We start from the raw sequence: 23,802 nt of genomic DNA, 5'->3' as shown, positions 1-23,802 counted from the left end.
CCCGGAGTGTGCCTCCCCCCCCACTACCCCGGAGTGTGCCTCCCCCCCCACTAACCCCCGGAGTGTGCCTCCCCCCCCCACTAACCCCGGAGTGTGCCTCCCCCCCCACTAACCCCGGAGTGTGCCTCCCCCCCCACTAACCCCGAGTGTGCCTCCCCCCCCACTAACCCCGGAGTGTGCCTCCCCCCCCCACTAACCCCGGAGTCGTGCCTCCCCCCCCACTAACCCCGGAGTGTGCCTCCCCCCCCACTAACCCCGGAGTGTGCCTCCCCCCCCACTAACCCCGGAGTGTGCCTCCCCCCCCCACTAACCCCGGAGTGTGCCTCCCCCCGCCCACTAACCCCGGAGTGTGCCTCCCCCCCCCCACTAACCCCCGGAGTGTGCCTCCCCCCCCACTAACCCCGGAGTGTGCCTCCCCCCCCACTAACCCCGGAGTGTGCCTCCCCCCCCACTAACCCCGGAGTGTGCCTCCCCCCCCACTAACCCCGGAGTGTGCCTCCCCCCCCACTAACCCCGGAGTGTGCCTCCCCCCCCACTAACCCCGGAGTGTGCCTCCCCCCCCCACTAACCCCCGGAGTGTGCCTCCCCCCCCACTACCCCGGAGTGTGCCTCCCCCCCCACTAACCCCGGAGTGTGCCTCCCCCCCCACTAACCCCGGAGTGTGCCTCCCCCCCCACTAACCCCGGAGTGTGCCTCCCCCCCCACTAACCCCGGAGTGTGCCTCCCCCCCCACTAACCCCGGAGTGTGCCTCCCCCCCCACTAACCCCGGAGTGTGCCTCCCCCCCCACTAACCCGGAGTGTGCCTCCCCCCCCACTAACCCCGGAGTGTGCCTCCCCCCCCCACTAACCCCGGAGTGTGCCTCCCCCCCCACTAACCCCGGAGTGTGCCTCCCCCCCCACTAACCCCGGAGTGTGCCTCCCCCCCCACTAACCCCGGAGTGTGCCTCCCCCCCCCACTAACCCCGGAGTGTGCCTCCCCCCCCACTAACCCCGGAGTGTGCCTCCCCCCCCCACTAACCCCGGAGTGTGCCTCCCCCCCCACTAACCCCGGAGTGTGCCTCCCCCCCCCACTAACCCCGGAGTGTGCCTCCCCCCCCACTAACCCCGGAGTGTGCCTCCCCCCCCACTAACCCCGGAGTGTGCCTCCCCCCCCACTAACCCCGGAGTGTGCCTCCCCCCCCACTAACCCCGGAGTGTGCCTCCCCCCCCACTAACCCCGGAGTGTGCCTCCCCCCCCACTAACCCCGGAGTGTGCCTCCCCCCCCACTAACCCCGGAGTGTGCCTCCCCCCCCACTAACCCCGGAGTGTGCCTCCCCCCCCACTAACCCCGGAGTGTGCCTCCCCCCCCACTAACCCCGGAGTGTGCCTCCCCCCCCACTAACCCCGGAGTGTGCCTCCCCCCCCACTAACCCCGGAGTGTGCCTCCCCCCCCACTAACCCCGGAGTGTGCCTCCCCCCCCACTAACCCCGGAGTGTGCCTCCCCCCCACTAACCCCGGAGTGTGCCTCCCCCCCCACTAACCCCGGAGTGTGCCTCCCCCCCACTAACCCGGAGTGTGCCTCCCCCCCCACTAACCCCGGAGTGTGCCTCCCCCCCCACTAACCCCGGAGTGTGCCTCCCCCCCCACTAACCCCGGAGTGTGCCTCCCCCCCCACTAACCCCGGAGTGTGCCTCCCCCCCCACTAACCCCGGAGTGTGCCTCCCCCCCCACTAACCCCGGAGTGTGCCTCCCCCCCCACTAACCCCGGAGTGTGCCTCCCCCCCCACTAACCCCGGAGTGTGCCTCCCCCCCCACTAACCCCGGAGTGTGCCTCCCCCCCCACTAACCCCGGAGTGTGCCTCCCCCCCCACTAACCCCGGAGTGTGCCTCCCCCCCCACTAACCCCGGAGTGTGCCTCCCCCCCCACTAACCCCGGAGTGTGCCTCCCCCCCCACTAACCCCGGAGTGTGCCTCCCCCCCCACTAACCCCGGAGTGTGCCTCCCCCCCCACTAACCCCGGAGTGTGCCTCCCCCCCCACTAACCCCGGAGTGTGCCTCCCCCCCCACTAACCCCGGAGTGTGCCTCCCCCCCCACTAACCCCGGAGTGTGCCTCCCCCCCCACTAACCCCGGAGTGTGCCTCCCCCCCCACTAACCCCGGAGTGTGCCTCCCCCCCCACTAACCCCGGAGTGTGCCTCCCCCCCACTAACCCGGAGTGTGCCTCCCCCCCACTAACCCCGGAGTGTGCCTCCCCCCCCACTAACCCCGGAGTGTGCCTCCCCCCCCACTAACCCCGGAGTGTGCCTCCCCCCCCACTAACCCCGGAGTGTGCCTCCCCCCCCACTAACCCCGGAGTGTGCCTCCCCCCCCACTAACCCCGGAGTGTGCCTCCCCCCCCACTAACCCCGGAGTGTGCCTCCCCCCCCACTAACCCCGGAGTGTGCCTCCCCCCCCACTAACCCCGGAGTGTGCCTCCCCCCCCACTAACCCCGGAGTGTGCCTCCCCCCCCACTAACCCCGGAGTGTGCCTCCCCCCCCACTAACCCCGGAGTGTGCCTCCCCCCCCACTAACCCCGGAGTGTGCCTCCCCCCCCACTAACCCCGGAGTGTGCCTCCCCCCCCCACTAACCCCGGAGTGTGCCTCCCCCCCCACTAACCCCGGAGTGTGCCTCCCCCCCCACTAACCCCGGAGTGTGCCTCCCCCCCAACCCGGTGTGCCTCCCCCCACTAACCCCGGAGTGTGCCTCCCCCCCCACTAACCCCGGAGTGTGCCTCCCCCCCCACTAACCCCGGAGTGTGCCTCCCCCCCCACTAACCCCGGAGTGTGCCTCCCCCCCCACTAACCCCGGAGTGTGCCTCCCCCCCCACTAACCCCGGAGTGTGCCTCCCCCCCCACTAACCCCGGAGTGTGCCTCCCCCCCCACTAACCCCGGAGTGTGCCTCCCCCCCCACTAACCCCGGAGTGTGCCTCCCCCCCCACTAACCCCGGAGTGTGCCTCCCCCCCCCACTAACCCCGGAGTGTGCCTCCCCCCCCACTAACCCCGGAGTGTGCCTCCCCCCCCACTAACCCCGGAGTGTGCCTCCCCCCCCCACTAACCCCGGAGTGTGCCTCCCCCCCCACTAACCCCGGAGTGTGCCTCCCCCCCACTAACCCCGGAGTGTGCCTCCCCCCCCACTAACCCCGGAGTGTGCCTCCCCCCCCACTAACCCCGGAGTGTGCCTCCCCCCCCACTAACCCCGGAGTGTGCCTCCCCCCCCACTAACCCCGGAGTGTGCCTCCCCCCCCACTAACCCCGGAGTGTGCCTCCCCCCCCCACTAACCCCGGAGTGTGCCTCCCCCCCCACTAACCCCGGAGTGTGCCTCCCCCCCCACTAACCCCGGAGTGTGCCTCCCCCCCCCACTAACCCCGGAGTGTGCCTCCCCCCCCACTAACCCCGGAGTGTGCCTCCCCCCCCACTAACCCCGGAGTGTGCCTCCCCCCCCACTAACCCCGGAGTGTGCCTCCCCCCCCACTAACCCCGGAGTGTGCCTCCCCCCCCACTAACCCCGGAGTGTGCCTCCCCCCCCCACTAACCCCGGAGTGTGCCTCCCCCCCCACTAACCCCGGAGTGTGCCTCCCCCCCCACTAACCCCGGAGTGTGCCTCCCCCCCCACTAACCCCGGAGTGTGCCTCCCCCCCCCACTAACCCCGGAGTGTGCCTCCCCCCCCACTAACCCCGGAGTGTGCCTCCCCCCCCACTAACCCCGGAGTGTGCCTCCCCCCCCCACTAACCCCGGAGTGTGCCTCCCCCCCCACTAACCCCGGAGTGTGCCTCCCCCCCCACTAACCCCGGAGTGTGCCTCCCCCCCCACTAACCCCGGAGTGTGCCTCCCCCCCCACTAACCCCGGAGTGTGCCTCCCCCCCCACTAACCCCGGAGTGTGCCTCCCCCCCCACTAACCCCGGAGTGTGCCTCCCCCCCCACTAACCCGGAGTGTGCCTCCCCCCCACTAACCCCGGAGTGTGCCTCCCCCCCCACTAACCCCGGAGTGTGCCTCCCCCCCCCCCCCCGCCCCCCCCCCCCCCGCCCCCCCCCCCACCCCGGGGCCCCCCCCCCCCCCCACCCCCGAGGCCCCCCCCCCCCCCCCCCCGGGGCCCACCCCCCCCCCCACCCCCCCGGGGCCCCTCCCCCCCCTCCCCCACCCCCCCCCCCCCCCCGGGCCTCCCCCCCCCCCCCCCCCCGCCCCCCCCCCCCCCCCACCCCGCCCCCCCCCCCCCCCGGGCCACCCCCCCCCCCCCCCCCCGGGCCTCCCCCCCCCCCCACCCCGGGCCCCCCCCCCCCCCCCCCCGCCCCCCCCACCCCCCCGAGGCCCCCCCCCCCCCCTCACCCCGGGCCCCCCCCCCCACCCCCGGGCCCCCCCCCACCCCCCCCGGGCCCCCCCCCCCCACTACCCCGACCCCCCCCCCCCCCCGGCCCCCCCCCCCCACCCCGGGCCCCCCCCCCCACTAACCCCGGAGTGTGCCTCCCCCCCACTAACCCCGGAGTGTGCCTCCCCCCCCCACTAACCCCGGAGTGTGCCTCCCCCCCCACTAACCCCGGAGTGTGCCTCCCCCCCCACTAACCCCGGAGTGTGCCTCCCCCCCCACTAACCCCGGAGTGTGCCTCCCCCCCCACTAACCCCGGAGTGTGCCTCCCCCCCCACTAACCCCGGAGTGTGCCTCCCCCCCCACTAACCCCGGAGTGTGCCTCCCCCCCCCACTAACCCCGGAGTGTGCCTCCCCCCCCCACTAACCCCGGAGTGTGCCTCCCCCCCCACTAACCCCCGGAGTGTGCCTCCCCCCCCACTAACCCCGGAGTGTGCCTCCCCCCCCCCACTAACCCCGGAGTGTGCCTCCCCCCCCCACTAACCCCGGAGTGTGCCTCCCCCCCCCACTAACCCCGGAGTGTGCCTCCCCCCCCCACTAACCCCGGAGTGTGCCTCCCCCCCCCACTAACCCCGGAGTGTGCCTCCCCCCCCACTAACCCCGGAGTGTGCCTCCCCCCCCCACTAACCCCGGAGTGTGCCTCCCCCCCCCACTAACCCCGGAGTGTGCCTCCCCCCCCACTAACCCCGGAGTGTGCCTCCCCCCCCCACTAACCCCGGAGTGTGCCTCCCCCCCCCACTAACCCGGAGTGTGCCTCCCCCCCCCCACTAACCCGGAGTGTGCCTCCCCCCCCCACTAACCCCGGAGTGTGCCTCCCCCCCCCACTAACCCCGGAGTGTGCCTCCCCCCCCCCACTAACCCCGGAGTGTGCCTCCCCCCCCCACTAACCCCGGAGTGTGCCTCCCCCCCCCACTAACCCCGGAGTGTGCCTCCCCCCCCCACTAACCCCGGAGTGTGCCTCCCCCCCCACTAACCCCGGAGTGTGCCTCCCCCCCCCACTAACCCCGGAGTGTGCCTCCCCCCCCCACTAACCCCGAGTGTGCCTCCCCCCCCCACTAACCCCGGAGTGTGCCTCCCCCCCCCACTAACCCCGGAGTGTGCCTCCCCCCCCCACTAACCCCGGAGTGTGCCTCCCCCCCCTCCCGGGGCCCCCCCCCACTAACCCCGGAGTGTGCCTCCCCCCCCCCACTAACCCCGGAGTGTGCCTCCCCCCCCCACTAACCCCGGAGTGTGCCTCCCCCCCCCCACTAACCCCGGAGTGTGCCTCCCCCCCCCACTAACCCCGGAGTGTGCCTCCCCCCCCCACTAACCCCGGAGTGTGCCTCCCCCCCCCACTAACCCCGGAGTGTGCCTCCCCCCCCACTAACCCCGGAGTGTGCCTCCCCCCCCCACTAACCCCGGAGTGTGCCTCCCCCCCCCACTAACCCCGGAGTGTGCCTCCCCCCCCCACTAACCCCGGAGTGTGCCTCCCCCCCCCACTAACCCCGGAGTGTGCCTCCCCCCCCCACTAACCCCGGAGTGTGCCTCCCCCCCCCCACTAACCCCGGAGTGTGCCTCCCCCCCCCACTAACCCCGGAGTGTGCCTCCCCCCCCCCACTAACCCCGGAGTGTGCCTCCCCCCCCCACTAACCCCGGAGTGTGCCTCCCCCCCCCACTAACCCCGGAGTGTGCCTCCCCCCCCCACTAACCCGGAGTGTGCCTCCCCCCCCACTAACCCCGGAGTGTGCCTCCCCCCCCACTAACCCCGGAGTGTGCCTCCCCCCCCCACTAACCCCGGAGTGTGCCTCCCCCCCCACTAACCCCGGAGTGTGCCTCCCCCCCCACTAACCCCGGAGTGTGCCTCCCGCCCCCCACTAACCCCGGAGTGTGCCTCCCCCCCCACTAACCCCGGAGTGTGCCTCCCCCCCCCACTAACCCCGGAGTGTGCCTCCCCCCCCACTAACCCCGGAGTGTGCCTCCCCCCCCCACTAACCCCGGAGTGTGCCTCCCCCCCCACTAACCCCGGAGTGTGCCTCCCCCCCCACTAACCCCGGAGTGTGCCTCCCCCCCCACTAACCCCGGAGTGTGCCTCCCCCCCCACTAACCCCGGAGTGTGCCTCCCCCCCACTAACCCCGGAGTGTACCCCCCAGGACTATGCCCCCCCCCCCACTAACCCCGGAGTGTGCCTCCCCACTAACCCCGGAGTGTGCCTCCCCCCCACTAACCCCGGAGTGTGCCTCCCCACTAACCCCGGAGTGTGCCCCCCCGGACTATGCGCCCCCCCCACTAACCCCGGAGTGTGCCCCCCCCACTAATCCCGGAGTGTACCCCCCAGGACTATGCCCCCCCCCCACTAACCCCGGAGTGTGCCTCCCCACTAACCCCGGAGTGTGCCTCCCCCCCACTAACCCCGGAGTGTGCCTCCCCACTAACCCCGGAGTGTGCCCCCCCCGGACTATGCGCCCCCCCCACTAACCCCGCAGTGTGCCTCCCCCCCACTAACCCCGCAGTGTGCCTCCCCCCCCACTAACCCCGCAGTGTGCCTCCCCCCCACTAACCCCGCAGTGTGCCTCCCCCCCCACTAACCCCGGAGTGTGCCTCCCCCCCACTAACCCCGGAGTGTGCCTCCCCCCCACTAACCCCGGAGTGTGCCTCCCCCCCCACTAACCCCGGAGTGTGCCTCCCCCCCACTAACCCCGGAGTGTGCCTCCCCCCCACTAACCCCGGAGTGTGCCTCCCCCCCACTAACCCCGGAGTGTGCCTCCCCCCCCACTAACCCCGGAGTGTGCCTCCCCCCCCCACTAACCCCGGAGTGTGCCTCCCCCCCCACTAACCCCGGAGTGTGCCTCCCCCCCACTAACCCCGGAGTGTACCCCCCCAGGACTATGCCCCCCCCCCACTAACCCCGGAGTGTGCCTCCCCACTAACCCCGGAGTGTGCCTCCCCCCCACTAACCCCGGAGTGTGCCTCCCCACTAACCCCGGAGTGTGCCCCCCCGGACTATGCGCCCCCCCCACTAACCCCGGAGTGTGCCCCCCCCACTAATCCCGGAGTGTACCCCCCAGGACTATGCCCCCCCCCCACTAACCCCGGAGTGTGCCTCCCCACTAACCCCGGAGTGTGCCTCCCCCCCACTAACCCCGGAGTGTGCCTCCCCACTAACCCCGGAGTGTGCCCCCCCCGGACTATGCGCCCCCCCCACTAACCCCGCAGTGTGCCTCCCCCCACTAACCCCGCAGTGTGCCTCCCCCCCACTAACCCCGCAGTGTGCCTCCCCCCCACTAACCCCGCAGTGTGCCTCCCCCCCACTAACCCCGGAGTGTGCCTCCCCCCCCACTAACCCCGGAGTGTGCCTCCCCCCCACTAACCCCGGAGTGTGCCTCCCCCCCCACTAACCCCGGAGTGTGCCTCCCCCCCCACTAACCCCGGAGTGTGCCTCCCCCCCACTAACCCCGGAGTGTGCCTCCCCCCCACTAACCCCGGAGTGTGCCTCCCCCCCACTAACCCCGGAGTGTGCCTCCCCCCCCACTAACCCCGGAGTGTGCCTCCCCCACTAACCCCGGAGTGTGCCCCCCCCGGACTCCCCCCCACTAACCCCGGAGTGTGCCCCCCCACTAACCCCGGAGTGTGCCCCCCCACTAACCCCGGAGTGTGCCCCCCCACTAACCCCGGAGTGTGCCCCCCCGGACTATGCGCCCCCCCACTAACCATAGACTGTGCCCCCCCCCCCTCCGGACTTTGCCTCCACCACGTGCCCCGGAGTGTACCCCCCCCCACTAACCCAGGAGTGTACCCCCCCCCCTGACTATGCCGCCCCCACTATCCCCGGAGCCAGGCGTGTACCCCCCCGGACTATGCCCCCCCCCCCCCGCTAACCCCAGAGTGTACCCTCCCCCCCCCCCCCCCGACTATGCCGCCCCCGCTATCCCCGGAGCCCGGAGTGTACCCCCCCCCCCTCCCCCCAGACTATGCCCCCCGCTAACCCCAGAGTGTACCCTTCCCCCCCCCCCCCGACTATGCCACCCCCACTATCCCCGGAGTGTGCCCCCCCGCTAACCCCAGAGTGTACCACCCCCGACTATTCAGCCCCCACTAACCCTGGAGTGTATACCCCCCGGAGTGTATATACCCCGTACTATGCGGCCCCCACTAACCCCGGAGGCCGGAGTGTACCCCCCCGGCCCCCTATGCACTAAGCCGCCCATACTAACCCGGGAGTGTATACAATCCCCCCTCCTGGACTATGTACCCTTTCTCCCAGCCCATGGCCCCACTTCCTCACTTCCTCGTACTGTGGCTCAGAGCATCCACCCCCCACCTGTGTCCCGTCCCCCCCTCTTCACTCTCCACGGACTGTGTGTGTGTGTGTGTGTGTCCTTCACCCTCCTTGGACTTTGTTTCCCCTCCCCCTTTACCCTCCTTGGACTGTGTCGTCCCGTCCCCCCCCCCCCTTCACCCTCTTTGGACTGTGCCGTCTTTCCCCCCCCCCCCCCCTTCACCCTCCTTGGACTGTGTCCCCCCCCCTTCCCTCCCCTTTACCCTCCTTGGACTGTGCCCCCCCCCTTTCCCTTCACCCTCCTTGGACTGTGTCCCCCCCCTTCCTCTTCACCCTCCTCGGACTGTGTTCCTCCCCCCCCTTTCCCTTCACCCTCCTTGGACTGTGTCCCCCCCTTCCTCTTCACCCTCGTCGGACTATGCCCTGGTATCAGTGTCCGCACCCCTTTCCTTTGGCTCCCCCCTGTGGAGGAGGGGTAGAGGATTGTCACCTCCAGGACCGCGGTGTCCATATGTGGGGGGCCGGGGTGATGTGGGGGTCCGCTGCTCATGGCTCTTTCTTCTGCAGGGTTATGTCCAAGACGTCCAGGAGGAGACGGTCACCGCCGTGTTCCCCAACAAGTGAGTACAGAGACGAGCGCCCCCCGCACACAGAGCACCACCCATTTGAGGAGCTTCCCCGGGTGTTCCCCCGACCCTCCGTCCCCCGCATACACTGCTGCTCTCTATTATACCCCGGTCTTCCCCACATAGTTCCTCGGTCTCACCCCATATCCCCCCCATTCCCCACATATATCCCTGTCTATATTTCCTCCCCCGGTCTATATTTCCTCCCCGGTCTATATCCCCTCCACCACCATACCTCTCTGGTCTATATCTCTACCCCCGCCACCACCACCATACCTCCCTGGTCTAAAGCTCTCGTCCACCACCATACCTTTCTGGTCTATATCTCTCCCCCTCCTGTATACCTCTCTGGTCTATATCTCTCCCCCTCCTGTATACCTCTCTGGTCTATATCTCTCCCCCTCCTGTATACCTCTCTGGTCTATATCTCTCCCCCTCCTGTATACCTCTCTGGTCTATATCTCTCCCCCTCCTGTATACCTCTCTGGTCTATATCTCTCCCCCTCCTGTATACCTTTCTGGTCTATATCTCTCCCCCTCCTGTATACCTTTCTGGTCTATATCTCTCCCCCTCCTGTATACATACCTTCTGGTCTATATCTCTCCCCCTCCTGTATACATACCTTTCTGGTCTATATCTCTCCCCCTCCTGTATACATACCTTTCTGGTCTATATCTCTCCCCCTCCTGTATACATACCTTTCTGGTCTATATCTCTCCCCCTCCTGTATACATACCTTTCTGGTCTATATCTCTCCCCCTCCTGTATACATACCTTTCTGGTCTATATCTCTCCCCCTCCTGTATACATACCTTTCTGGTCTATATCTCTCCCCCTCCTGTATACATACCTTTCTGGTCTATATCTCTCCCCCTCCTGTATACATACCTCTCTGGTCTATATCTCTCCCCCTCCTGTATACATACCTCTCTGGTCTATATCTCTCCCCCTCCTGTATACCTTTCTGGTCTATATCTCTCCCCCTCCTGTATACATACCTTTCTGGTCTATATCTCTCCCCCTCCTGTATACATACCTCTCTGGTCTATATCTCTCCCCCTCCTGTATACATACCTCTCTGGTCTATATCTCTCACCCCTCCTGTATACATACCTCTCTGGTCTATATCTCTCCCCCTCCTGTATACCTCTCTGGTCTATATCTCTCCCCCTCCTGTATACCTTTCTGGTCTATATCTCTCCCCCTCCTGTATACCTTTCTGGTCTATATCTCTCCCCCTCCTGTATACCTTTCTGGTCTATATCTCTCCCCCTCCTGTATACCTTTCTGGTCTATAGCTCTCCCCCCTCCTGTATACCTTTCTGGTCTATAGCTCTCCCCTCTTGTATACCTTTCTGGTCTATAGCTCTCCCCTCCTGTATACCTTTCTGGTCTATAGCTCTCCCCCTCCTGTATACCTCCCCCCTGCCCTGTGTCACTCTCTGCCCTAACGTTCTGGTACTAATCCCCGGATCGTCTTGCCCCGGCAGTGCCATGCCGGAGAGACGTGTGCCCTTCTGTGACGTCAGGCTGCCCGCTCCGGACTCCTCCTCGGCGGATATAAATGAGGGTGACCAGGTGGAGGTGCGTCACTGCACACGGGGGGGTGGGGGATGGGTGTGTAACCTGCTGATGGTCGGGTATTACAGGTGCAGTCCCGCGCCAGTGACCAGGAGAGCTCAGGCTGGTGGCCGGCACACGTACGGATGGTGAAGGGAGATGTGAGTATTCAGCGCCCTCGTGGGGTTGTCTGGGCCGCGCCCTCGTGGGGTTGTCTGGGCCGCGCCCTTGTGGGGTTGTCTGGGCCGCGCCCTCGTGGGGTTGTCTGCCGCCTTGTTTGAATCATGCGCCCCCCGACCCCCTCGCCGCTCCATCTTCTCCCTTGTGTATGCGCTCCTCTCGCCCCTGCGTGCCATGCCCGCTGTGTCTGCGCTGCCCGCTATGTCTGCGCCGCGCTCTGCCCGCTCTTACACTCCCTCAGTTTTATGTGGTAGAATATTACGTCTACGACTCTCCGTATAATGAGATCGTCAGCCGCGAGCGCCTGCGAGTGCCCAACCAGAACCCGGCCGCCAGCTTCTACCGATACAGCCTGGCCCTCCCCGAGGACGTCCGCACCATGTGAGTTGTCGGCCCGCAGACCCCGCCCCCCCCGTCCTGCCCGCTATGACCAATGCTCCTCCTCCTTTCTGCAGAGCCGCCAGCACAGACGCCCACAAAGAGTTTAAAAAGGTGGTTGGCGCCAACTGTGTGTCCCTGGACGGCAGCGGCAGCGAGCTGATCGTCCTGGTAAGGGGGGCACAATTTTGGGGGGGTGGGGGGCGGGTGTACAGTGGGGTCACCAGGTGTTATCTCACCAGTCCACAGACGAGGGCATCATCAAGCGCTGCACCCTGCTGAGCGACATGCACGTCCGCGCCCTCCGGAACAAGCTGCGGCTGATAGCCCAGAACGAAGAGGCCACCAAGCAGCTGGAGGTGAGGCCACGCGCTCTCAGATCTGTTCCCCCTGCTGTAGCTGGCGGCCAGGAGTTCTCTGATCTGTGGCCGCCTCTCACCGGACGCCGCCCGAGGCTCTTCTGATCAGCGTCATACCGCAATGATGACGTGGCAGCCAGCCAATCAGAAGAGCCACAGACGGTGTCGGGGAGAGGCGGCTGCAGTCAGGGTCTTGGCGGTGGGCGTGGATCCATTACACACGGACAGATATGACGGCGCCTCCTGCACCCCCAGGTCAGTAAGCAGCTGGCGGTGGCGTACCGGGAGGAGTTCCAGGTGCGGGAGGATCTCATCGGATTGGCTATCGGTGCTCACGGCATCAACATCCAACAGGCGCGGAAGGTCCCAGGGGTGACGGCGGTGGAGCTGGACGAGGAGACCTTCACCTTCCGGGTGTTTGGCGAGGTAATGGTGGCGCAGCTCCCCCCCCCCCCTCCTCCTGGCTCCTTGTCACCCCCCCCCCCTCACCTCCTGATAATCGCTCTCTCTTCTACAGTCACAGGAAGCCGTGCGCAGGGCCCGGGGGTATCTGGAGTTCACTGAAGGCTCCATGGAGGTTCCTCGCGCTCTAGTGGGTAAGTGAGGGCTCCGCTCCATCATGATGTCCCCGTCACTGAGGGTAGCCGGCTGTCCGCTCAAGCCTCCCTCCACCCACTAACTGTGCTCTGGCTGTCCCTGGCTCGCCGGACGGGCTCCTGGCGCTGGCTCGCCGGACGGGCTCCTGTCCCTGGCGCTGGCTCGCCGGACGGGCTCCTGTCCCTGGCGCTGGCTCGCCGGACGGGCTCCCGTCCCTGGCGCTGGCTCGCCGGACCGCCTCTGCTTCTTCTGACTCTCCTGTTCTCGCAGGACGGCCTCTGCGTCTTCTTCTGACTCTCCTGTTCTCGCAGGACGGCCTCTGCTTTTTCTTCTGACTCTCCTGTTCTCGCAGGACGGCCTCTGCTTCTTCTTCTGACTCTCCTGTTCTCGCAGGACGGCCTCTGCTTCTTCTTCTGACTCTCCTGTTCTCGCAGGACGGCCTCTGCTTCTTTTTTTGACTCTCTCCTGTTCTCGCAGGACGGCCTCTGCTTCTTTTTCTGACTCTCTCCTGTTCTCGCAGGAGCGCCTCTGCTTCTTCTTCTGACTCTCCTGTTCTCGCAGGAGCGCCTCTGCTTCTTCTTCTGACTCTCCTGTTCTCGCAGGAGCGCCTCTGCTTCTTCTGACTCTCTCTCCTGTTCTCGCAGGATGGCCTCTGCTTCTTCTGACTCTCTCTCCTGTTCTCGCAGGACGGCCTCTGCTTCTTCTGACTCTCCTGTTCTCGCAGGACGGCCTCTGCTTCTTCTGAGTCTCTCTCCTGTTCTCGCAGGACGGCCTCTGCTTCTTCTGACTCTCCTGTTCTCGCAGGTTGGCCTCTGCTTCTTCTGACTCTCTCTCCTGTTCTCGCAGGAGCGGCTCTGCTTCTTCTGACTCTCTCTCCTGTTCTCGCAGGACGGCCTCTGCTTCTTCTGACTCTCTCTCCTGTTCTCGCAGGAGCGGCTCTGCTGCTTCTGACTCTCCTGTTCTCGCAGGAGCGGCTCTGCTGCTTCTGACTCTCCTGTTCTCGCAGGAGCGGCTCTGCTTCTTCTTCTGACTCTCTCGCAGGACGGCCTCTGCTTCTTCTGACTCTCTCTCCTGTTCTCGCAGGACGGCCTCTGCTTCTTCTGACTCTCTCTCCTGTTCTCGCAGGAGCGCCTCTGCTTCTTCTGACTCTCTCTCCTGTTCTCGCAGGAGCGCCTCTGCTTCTTCTTCGGACTCTCTCGCAGGACGGCCTCTGCTTCTTCTGACTCTCCTGTTCTCGCAGGACGGCCTCTGCTTCTTCTGACTCTCCTGTTCTCGCAGGACGGCCTCTGCTTCTTCTGACTCTCTCTCCTGTTCTCGCAGGACCGCCTCTGCTTCTTCTCACTCTCCTGTTCTCGCAGGACCGCCTCTGCTTCTTCTCACTCTCCTGTTCTTGCAGGACCGCCTCTGCTGCTTCTTCTCACTTTCCTGTTCTCGCAGGACCGCCTCTGCTGCTTCTGACTCTCGCAGGACCGCCTCTGCTTCTCCTGGTTTCACAGGACGGCCTCTGCTTCTTCTTCTGACTCTCCTGTTCTCGCAGGACTGCCTCTGCTGCTTCTTCTGACTCTCCTGTTCTCGCAGGACCCGCCTCTCTCTCCTGTTCTCGCAGGAGCGGCTCTGCTTCTTCTTCTGACTCTCTCTCGCAGGACCGCCTCTGCTTCTTCTTCTGACTCTCTCGCAGGACCGCCTCTGCTGCTTCTTCTGACTCTCCTGTTCTCGCAGGACGGCCTCTGCTTCTTCTGACTCTCTCCTGTTCTCGCAGGACCGCCTCTGCTGCTTCTTCTGACTCTCCTGTTCTCGCAGGACCGCCTCTCTCCTGTTCTCGCAGGAGCGGCTCTGCTTCTTCTTCTGACTCTCTCTCGCAGGACCGCCTCTGCTTCTTCTTCTGACTCTCTCGCAGGACGGCCTCTGCTTCTTCTTCTGACTCTCCTGTTCTCGCAGGACTGCCTCTGCTGCTTCTTCTGACTCTCCTGTTCTCGCAGGGCGGCCTCTGCTTCTTCTGACTCTCTCTCTCCTGTTCTCGCAGGACCGCCTCTGCTGCTTCTTCTGACTCTCCTGTTCTCGCAGGACCGCCTCTCTCTCCTGTTCTCGCAGGACTGCCTCTGCTTCTTCTTCTGACTCTCTCGCAGGACGACCTCTGCTTCTTCTTCTGACTCTCCTGTTCTCGCAGGACTGCCTCTGCTGCTTCTTCTGACTCTCCTGTTCTCGCAGGGCGGCCTCTGCTTCTTCTGACTCTCTCTCTCCTGTTCTCGCAGGACCGCCTCTGCTGCTTCTTCTGACTCTCCTGTTCTCGCAGGACCGCCTCTCTCTCCTGTTCTCGCAGGACTGCCTCTGCTTCTTCTTCTGACTCTCTCGCAGGACGACCTCTGCTTCTTCTTCTGACTCTCCTGTTCTCGCAGGACTGCCTCTGCTGCTTCTTCTGACTCTCCTGTTCTCGCAGGGCGGCCTCTGCTTCTTCTGACTCTCTCTCTCCTGTTCTCGCAGGACCGCCTCTGCTGCTTCTTCTGACTCTCCTGTTCTCGCAGGACCGCCTCTCTCTCCTGTTCTCGCAGGACGACCTCTGCTTCTCTTCTTCTGACTCTCCTGTTCTCGCAGGACCGCCTCTGCTGCTTCTTCTGACTCTCCTGTTCTCGCAGGACCGCCTCTCTCTCCTGTTCTCGCAGGAGCGGCTCTGCTTCTTCTTCTGACTCTCTCTCGCAGGACCGCCTCTGCTTCTTCTTCTTCTGACTCTCCTGTTCTCGCAGGACCGCCTCTGCTTCTTCTTCTGACTCTCCTGTTCTCGCAGGACCGCCTCTGCTTCTTCTTCTGACTCTCCTGTTCTCGCAGGACCGCCTCTGCTTCTTCTGACTCTCCTGTTCTCGCAGGACGGCCTCTGCTTCTTCTTCTGACTCTCCTGTTCTCGCAGGACGGCCTCTGCTTCTTCTTCTGACTCTCCTGTTCTCGCAGGACGGCCTCTGCTTCTTCTTCTGACTCTCCTGTTCTCGCAGGACGGCCTCTGCTTCTTCTTCTGACTCTCCTGTTCTCGCAGGACGGCCTCTGCTTCTTCTTCTGACTCTCCTGTTCTCGCAGGACGGCCTCTGCTTCTTCTTCTGACTCTCCTGTTCTCGCAGGACGGCCTCTGCTTCTTCTTCTGACTCTCCTGTTCTCGCAGGACCGCCTCTGCTTCTTCTTCTGACTCTCCCTTTCTCGCAGGACGGCCTCTGCTTCTTCTGACTCTCTCTCTCTCTCTCTCTCTCTCTCCTGTTCTCGCAGGACCGCCTCTGCTGCTTCTTCTGACTCTCTCTCCTGTTCTCGCAGGACCGCCTCTCTCTCCTGTTCTCGCAGGAGCGGCTCTGCTTCTTCTTCTGACTCTCTCGCAGGACCGCCTCTGCTTCTTCTTCTGACTCTCCTGTTCTCGCAGGACGGCCTCTGCTTCTTCTTCTGACTCTCTCGCAGGACGGCCTCTGCTTCTTCTTCTGACTCTCTCTCGCAGGAGCGGCTCTGCTTCTTCTTCTGACTCTCTCGCAGGACGGCCTCTGCTTCTTCTGACTCTCTCTCCTGTTCTCGCAGGACGGCCTCTGCTTCTTCTTCTGACTCTCTCGCAGGACGGCCTCTGCTTCTTTTGACTCTCCTGTTCTCGCAGGAGCGGCTCTGCTTCTTCTTCTGACTCTCCTGTTCTCGCAGGACCGCCTCTGCTTCTTCTTCTGACTCTCCTGTTCTCGCAGGTAAGGTGATCGGGAAGAACGGCTGCGTCATCCAGGAGATCGTGGATAAATCCGGGATTGTTCGGGTGCGAGTGGAGGCGGAAGGAGACAAGAACGAGCAGAAGAAGGAGGTAACGGGGTCTCCCCCTACGCTCCATCAGCTGATGCATGCAGTAGTGGGGGTCCGGGACCCCCGGCCGTGCCGCTCACGCCTCTCTCTTGCAGGGCTCGGTGCCGTTCGTCTTTGTGGGCACGCAGGACAGTATCAGCAATGCACTGGCGCTGCTGGAGTATCAGATCTCCTACCTGCAGGTCTGTGTCCCCCTGTCCTACACGAGACCCCCGTAGTGTCAGCGCCGCCTGTTCTCACCTCCTGTCCCCGCCATCCAGGACCTGGAGCAGCTGCGCATGGAGCGGATCCATATTGAGGACCAGCTGAAGAGTGTGGGGGGGATGAGGACGATGCCCCCCAGAAGTGAGAAGGACAGAGGGGCCGCCCAGACCAATGGCACCTCGCACGGTGCCCCCCACCACCCAGCCGGGCACGGTGAGCGTAGAGTATAACGCCCATCATTCCCCCATCACCTGTGCTGCACTGACCGCTGCTGCCTGTCTCCTCAGATAACAGATACAAGCCCCCACACAGAGGCCACCGACCCCCCGACCCCACAGGGGAGCCCACCCAGCCACAGCCCGAAGACACAGGTGAGAGACCGATTCACCCACATACTGCGTGGTGATGGATGCTGCCGGACCCTCCTCCCCCCACATACTGCGTGGTGATGGATGCTGCCGGACCCTCCTCCCCCACATACTGCGTGGTGATGGAGGCTGCTCCCCCCCCCCCCCCCCCCGCCCCCCACATACTGCATGGTGATGGAGGCTGCCGGACCCCCTCCCCCCCCCCCCCCCCACTGCATGGTGTGAAGACACACAGACACACACACACACACACACACACCTTGGTGATTGGAGTCTGCCAGGACACAGACCCCCCCCCCCTTCCCCGTATATGTCGGGGGGCGTCAGGATTTATAGACTGATCTTTTCTGCTGCAGATCAAGTGCCCAAAACAGAAACTCCCCAAACAAAGCGGGAACCAAGAAGACGCACGAGAGGAAGCAACATGAAGGTGAGCGGCACCAAGCCCGTAAGTCATACCGTCCATGATGTTCCACATCATTACAGAGCCTGCAGAAAGTATTCACACCCCGAGATCATCCCACATTCTTCACGTTCCCTCCACAGTCCTCAATGTCCGTTAATTGGATTTTCTGTGACACAAACGCGGAGTGCAAGTGTCTGAGGGTCACTAATAATGTTATACGTCTGATCATTGTGCGTTAGTATTCACCCCCAGAGTCAGCACTTTGTAGGGACCACCCTTTGCACATGTAGAGGTGAAATTTTCCTCCAGGATCGCCCTGTATTTAGCTTCATCCATTTTCCCATTGTTAAAGGTGAGCTAAACACCATCACCTCTGAACAGCTTCCCTGCCCCTGCTGAAGAAAAGCCTTCCCACAGCAGAATGCAGCCTCCACCATGTGTCACAGTGGGGATGGTGTTCTCAAGGGTTTGCATTTTACCCAGTTCTCCTTTGGTTTCTGACTGGAGCCCCTTCTTCCACTGCTCGCTGTGCCCCCTACAAGGCTACTTCTTACTGATTTTTCATAAAGGGCAGATTTGTGAAGTCTGTGACTAATCATCATCCTGTGGACAGATTCTCCCCCTGAGCTGTGATCTCTGCTCGTCCTGTGGACAGATTCTCCCCCTGAGCTGTGATCTCTGCTCGGCCTGTGGACAGATTCTCCCCCTGAGCTGTGATCTCTGCTCGGCCTGTGGACAGATTCTCCTCCTGAGCTGTGATCTCTGCTCGTCCTGTGGACAGATTCTCCCCCTGAGCTGTGATCTCTGCTCGTCCTGTGGACAGATTCTCCCCCTGAGCTGTGATCTCTGCTCGGCCTGTGGACAGATTCTCCTCCTGAGCTGTGATCTCTGCTCGGCCTGTGGACAGATTCTCCCCCTGAGCTGTGATCTCTGCTCGGCCTGTGGACAGATTCTCCTCCTGAGCTGTGATCTCTGCTCGTCCTCTGGACACATTCTCCCCCTGAGCTGTGATCTCTGCTCGTCCTGTGGACACATTCTCCCCCTGAGCTGTGATCTCTGCTCGGCCTGTGGACAGATTCTCCCCCTGAGCTGTGATCTCTGCTCGGCCTGTGGACAGATTCTCCTCCTGAGCTGTGATCTCTGCTCGTCCTGTGGACACATTCTCCCCCTGAGCTGTGATCTCTGCTCGTCCTGTGGACACATTCTCCCCCTGAGCTGTGATCTCTGCTCGTCCTGTGGACAGATTCTTCTCCTGAGCTGTGATCTCTGCTCGTCCTGTGGACCGATTCTTCTCCTGAGCTGTGATCTCTGCTCGTCCTGTGGACAGATTCTCCCCCTGAGCTGTGATCTCTGCTCGTCCTGTGGACAGATTCTCCCCTGAGCTGTGATCTCTGCTCGTCCTGTGGACAGATTCTCCCCCTGAGCTGTGATCTCTCCTCGTCCTGTGGACACATTCTCCTCCTGAGCTGTGATCTCTGCTCGTCCCGTGGACACATTCTCCTCCTGAGCTGTGATCTCTGCTCGTCCCGTGGACACATTCTTCTCCTGAGCTGTGATCTCTGCTCGTCCTGTGGACAGATTCTTCTCCTGAGCTGTGATCTCTGCTCGTCCTGTGGACAGATTCTCCTCCTGAGCTGTGATCTCTGCTCGTCCTGTGGACAGATTCTCCCCCTGAGCTGTGATCTCTGCTCGTCCCGTGGACACATTCTTCTCCTGAGCTGTGATCTCTGCTCGTCCCGTGGACACATTCTCCCCCTGAGCTGTGATCTCTGCTCGTCCCGTGGACACATTCTCCCCCTGAGCTGTGATCTCTGCTCGTCCCGTGGACAGATTCTCCCCCTGAGCTGTGATCTCTGCTCGTCCCGTGGACAGATTCTCCCCTGAGCTGTGATCTCTGCTCGTCCTGTGGACAGATTCTCCCCTGAGCTGTGATCTCTGCTCGGCCTGTGGACAGATTCTCCCCCTGAGCTGTGATCTCTGCTCGGCCTGTGGACAGATTCTCCTCCTGAGCTGTGATCTCTGCTCGGCCTGTGGACAGATTCTCCCCCTGAGCTGTGATCTCTGCTCGTCCTGTGGACAGATTCTCCCCCTGAGCTGTGATCTCTGCTCGGCCTGTGGACAGATTCTCCTCCTGAGCTGTGATCTCTGCTCGGCCTGTGGACAGATTCTCCCCCTGAGCTGTGATCTCTGCTCGGCCTGTGGACAGATTCTCCTCCTGAGCTGTGATCTCTGCTCGTCCTGTGGACACATTCTCCCCCTGAGCTGTGATCTCTGCTCGTCCTGTGGACACATTCTCCCCCTGAGCTGTGATCTCTGCTCGTCCTGTGGACACATTCTTCTCCTGAGCTGTGATCTCTGCTCGTCCTGTGGACAGATTCTCCCCCTGAGCTGTGATCTCTGCTCGTCCTGTGGACAGATTCTTCTCCTGAGCTGTGATCTCTGCTCGTCCTGTGGACAGATTCTCCCCCTGAGCTGTGATCTCTGCTCGTCCTGTGGACAGATTCTTCTCCTGAGCTGTGATCTCTGCTCGTCCCGTGGACACATTCTCCTCCTGAGCTGTGATCTCTGCTCGTCCCGTGGACACATTCTTCTCCTGAGCTGTGATCTCTGCTCGTCCTGTGGACAGATTCTTCTCCTGAGCTGTGATCTCTGCTCGTCCTGTGGACAGATTCTCCTCCTGAGCTGTGATCTCTGCTCGTCCTGTGGACAGATTCTCCCCCTGAGCTGTGATCTCTGCTCGTCCCGTGGACACATTCTTCTCCTGAGCTGTGATCTCTGCTTGTCCCGTGGACACATTCTCCCCCTGAGCTGTGATCTCTGCTCGTCCCGTGGACACATTCTCCCCCTGAGCTGTGATCTCTGCTCGTCCCGTGGACAGATTCTCCCCCTGAGCTGTGATCTCTGCTCGTCCCGTGGACAGATTCTCCCCTGAGCTGTGATCTCTGCTCGTCCTGTGGACAGATTCTCCCCCTGAGCTGTGATCTCTGCTCGTCCTGTGGACAGATTCTCCCCCTGAGCTGTGATCTCTGCTCGGCCTGTGGACAGATTCTCCTCCTGAGCTGTGATCTCTGCTCGGCCTGTGGACAGATTCTCCCCCTGAGCTGTGATCTCTGCTCGGCCTGTGGACAGATTCTCCTCCTGAGCTGTGATCTCTGCTCGGCCTGTGGACAGATTCTCCTCCTGAGCTGTGATCTCTGCTCGGCCTGTGGACAGATTCTCCTCCTGAGCTGTGATCTCTGCTCGGCTTGTGGACACATTCTCCCCCTGAGCTGTGATCTCTGCTCGTCCTGTGGACAGATTCTTCTCCTGAGCTGTGATCTCTGCTCGTCCTGTGGACAGATTCTTCTCCTGAGCTGTGATCTCTGCTCGTCCCGTGGACACATTCTCCTCCTGAGCTGTGATCTCTGCTCGTCCCGTGGACACATTCTTCTCCTGAGCTGTGATCTCTGCTCGTCCCGTGGACAGATTCTTCTCCTGAGCTGTGATCTCTGCTCGTCCCGTTGGACACATTCTCCTCCTGAGCTGTGATCTCTGCTCGTCCCGTGGACACATTCTTCTCCTGAGCTGTGATCTCTGCTCGTCCCGTGGACAGATTCTTCTCCTGAGCTGTGATCTCTGCTCGTCCCGTGGACACATTCTCCTCCTGAGCTGTGATCTCTGCTCGTCCCGTGGACACATTCTCCTCCTGAGCTGTGATCTCTGCTCGTCCCGTGGACACATTCTCCCCCTGAGCTGTGATCTCTGCTCGTCCCGTGGACACATTCTCCCCCTGAGCTGTGATCTCTGCTCGTCCTGTGGACAGATTCTCCTCCTGAGCTGTGATTTCTGCTCGTCCTGTGGACAGATTCTCCTCCTGAGCTGTGATCTCTGCTCATCCTGTGGACAGATTCTCCTCCTGAGCTGTGATCTCTGCTCGTCCCGTGGACAGATTCTTCTCCTGAGCTGTGATCTCTGCTCGTCCCGTGGACACATTCTCCTCCTGAGCTGTGATCTCTGCTCGTCCCGTGGACACATTCTTCTCCTGAGCTGTGATCTCTGCTCGTCCCGTGGACAGATTCTTCTCCTGAGCTGTGATCTCTGCTCGTCCCGTGGACACATTCTCCTCCTGAGCTGTGATCTCTGCTCGTCCCGTGGACACATTCTCCCCCTGAGCTGTGATCTCTGCTCGTCCCGTGGACAGATTCTCCCCCTGAGCTGTGATCTCTGCTCGTCCTGTGGACAGATTCTCCCCCTGAGCTGTGATCTCTGCTCGTCCTGTGGACAGATTCTCCCCCTGAGCTGTGATCTCTGCTCGTCCTGTGGACAGATTCTCCCCTGAGCTGTGATCTCTGCTCGTCCCGTGGACAGATTCTCCCCCTGAGCTGTGATCTCTGCTCGTCCTGTGGACAGATTCTCCCCTGAGCTGTGATCTCTGCTCGTCCTGTGGACAGATTCTCCCCCTGAGCTGTGATCTCTGCTCGTCCTGTGGACAGATTCTCCTCCTGAGCTGTGATCTCTGCTCGTCCTGTGGACAGATTCTCCCCCTGAGCTGTGATCTCTGCTCGTCCCGTGGACACATTCTTCTCCTGAGCTGTGATCTCTGCTCGTCCTGTGGACAGATTCTCCCCCTGAGCTGTGATCTCTGCTCGGCCTGTGGACACATTTTTCTCCTGAGCTGTGATCTCTGCTCGTCCCGTGGACACATTCTTCTCCTGAGCTGTGATCTCTGCTCGTCCTGTGGACAGATTCTCCTCCTGAGCTGTGATCTCTGCTCGTCCTGTGGACAGATTCTTCTCCTGAGCTGTGATCTCTGCTCGTCCTGTGGACAGATTCTCCCCCTGAGCTGTGATCTCTGCTCGTCCTGTGGACAGATTCTCCCCCTGAGCTGTGATCTCTGCTCGTCCTCCAGTGACCAGGGGCCTCTTGGCTGCTCCTCAGATTACCGCTCTCTGTCTTGGGATGTTGGTCACGGTGGATGCCATGTCTTGGTCTTGTAGGTTTGTACCGTTCTCCTTCCATTTTTTGGATGACAGATTGATCAGTGCTCTGTGAGATGTTCCGAGCTTGGGCTGTTTTCTATAACCTAACTCTGCTTTCCTCCTCTCCTCTCTATCTGTGACCTGTCTGGTGGGTTTCTTGGGTTTCATAATGCTGTTTGATCCCTGACCTGACTGGTGGGTTCCTTGGGTTTCATGCTGCTGATTGATCCCTGACCTGTCTGGTGGGTTCCTTGGCTTTCATGCTGCTGATTGATCCCTGACCTGTCTGGTGGGTTCCTTGGCTTTCATGCTTCTGGTTGATCCCTGATCTTTTCACATAAACCTCCTGTCTTCAAGAACATGATTGTGACTTCTGGGGGTGACTGTCACTCATGAGTTTATTCAAGAGCTCAGACTACAGGGGGTTGAATACTAATGCACCTCACAATATCCAGATCTATCTGTATAGAGAGCTTAGTAAAGCAGGAATCCTTTCCTTACACGTCACAATCTCTTGTACTTCGTGTTATAAATCACAGAAAATCCCAATAAATACGTACGCTTTGTGGGTGTTATGTGCAAGATTTGCATAAGTTTGTGGGGTATGAATACTTCTCCAGGCAGTGTGCACTGACCCTATAACTTTCCGGCTCTCTCTCCTTTGTGTAGGAGACGGTCGGGTGACGGGTGGTGTCGTGTGATGGATCTGGCTCCGCCGCTCTTCGCTGCTCTGTATTATATTGTTTCCCTTCGGCCGCATCTATAAATCTACTGTGAAATATTCCGCCATTGTGTCTCTGCTCATTATTGTCCCCACAAATGGGGAACCCAGGGGGGGGGGGAGAACGCTGCCGCAGATCACCTGCGCTGCCGCAGATCACCTGCGCTGCCATGTAGGGAGTCCTATTATATCCGAATACTGCACAGCGTAGGCAACGCCATGAAGAGGCCGCAATGTCACGCCGGTCCCACCCTCAGGACTACGCTGTGCGGTGACATACTGCCCCGTGGCGGGACCGCTAGCTTTCATCCAGGTGCACCAACGCCTCGGTATTTGCATGTTATGGTGGTGGAGCCAGGGCTGCGGCCAGGTCTCCATAATGTACAAGGAACCATTTCTAATAAGTCAATCCCAGACGTGGGCCTTATACTACTGTGAGCCGCCTGCGTGGTCTAAACCTGCACCTTCTGTGGCCTGGTCTCCCATTGAGCTCAGCGGAGACGTTATTGGTCAGTGATTACACTGGATCCACTGGCACCGGATCCTGATGATTTGTACATTCAGTGGCAGAACCTTCCCCAAACGACCATTAATAACGGCAAGTGCCAGATTGCTACACAAGGCTCCGATTCCAGATCAGGTGTGCACAACCATTGATGGTCCAAGGGCCACACTGTCAAACTCAACCAATGCAAGGGCTGCAAAAAAACATTTAAAAAGGTAGTTCCATCACCAGAACCACCATCAGTACATTAGCTCATCATCAGAACGAAGTTTTGAGTATCTGCTGCAGATCTGGGGAGTTTTTATGCTACAAAAAAATCAGTGTGAACACAGCTTAATTTATACTAAAAAAAACAATTTTATAGCAGAAATCCTTTTTATATTCTTTTAAAAACTAAGTTTGAGAATCTTTAAGTATGAATAGTGATTAAGTACGTTATGGATTTCTGCATGTATACAAGATTGGAACTACAGTTTGTACGTGAA

General features: G+C 62.1%; 1 protein-coding gene across 1 annotated transcript in view; it reads left to right on the top strand.

Annotated features, from left to right (window-relative positions):
- Positions 1–22,875, top strand: part of LOC142304420 (RNA-binding protein FXR2-like) — a 25,824-nt gene extending 2,949 nt beyond the window's left edge. Inside the window, 14 exon segments of the mRNA XM_075346757.1 lie at positions 9,212–9,264; positions 10,762–10,855; positions 10,921–10,992; positions 11,253–11,392; positions 11,467–11,560; positions 11,632–11,748; positions 12,004–12,174; positions 12,266–12,344; positions 16,047–16,156; positions 16,251–16,337; positions 16,416–16,572; positions 16,647–16,730; positions 17,084–17,175; positions 22,761–22,875. Of these exon segments, the coding sequence (XP_075202872.1) occupies positions 9,212–9,264; positions 10,762–10,855; positions 10,921–10,992; positions 11,253–11,392; positions 11,467–11,560; positions 11,632–11,748; positions 12,004–12,174; positions 12,266–12,344; positions 16,047–16,156; positions 16,251–16,337; positions 16,416–16,572; positions 16,647–16,730; positions 17,084–17,175; positions 22,761–22,775 (1,365 nt within the window). The 3' untranslated portion in view covers positions 22,776–22,875.
- Positions 22,876–23,802: the final 927 nt, after the last annotated feature.

The sequence above is a fragment of the Anomaloglossus baeobatrachus genome, chromosome 4 (assembly GCF_048569485.1).
Source record: "Anomaloglossus baeobatrachus isolate aAnoBae1 chromosome 4, aAnoBae1.hap1, whole genome shotgun sequence".
NCBI lineage: Eukaryota > Metazoa > Chordata > Amphibia > Anura > Aromobatidae > Anomaloglossus > Anomaloglossus baeobatrachus.
Note: the sequence above shows the minus strand (reverse complement) of the source record. Positions and strands in the feature narration are given on the sequence as shown.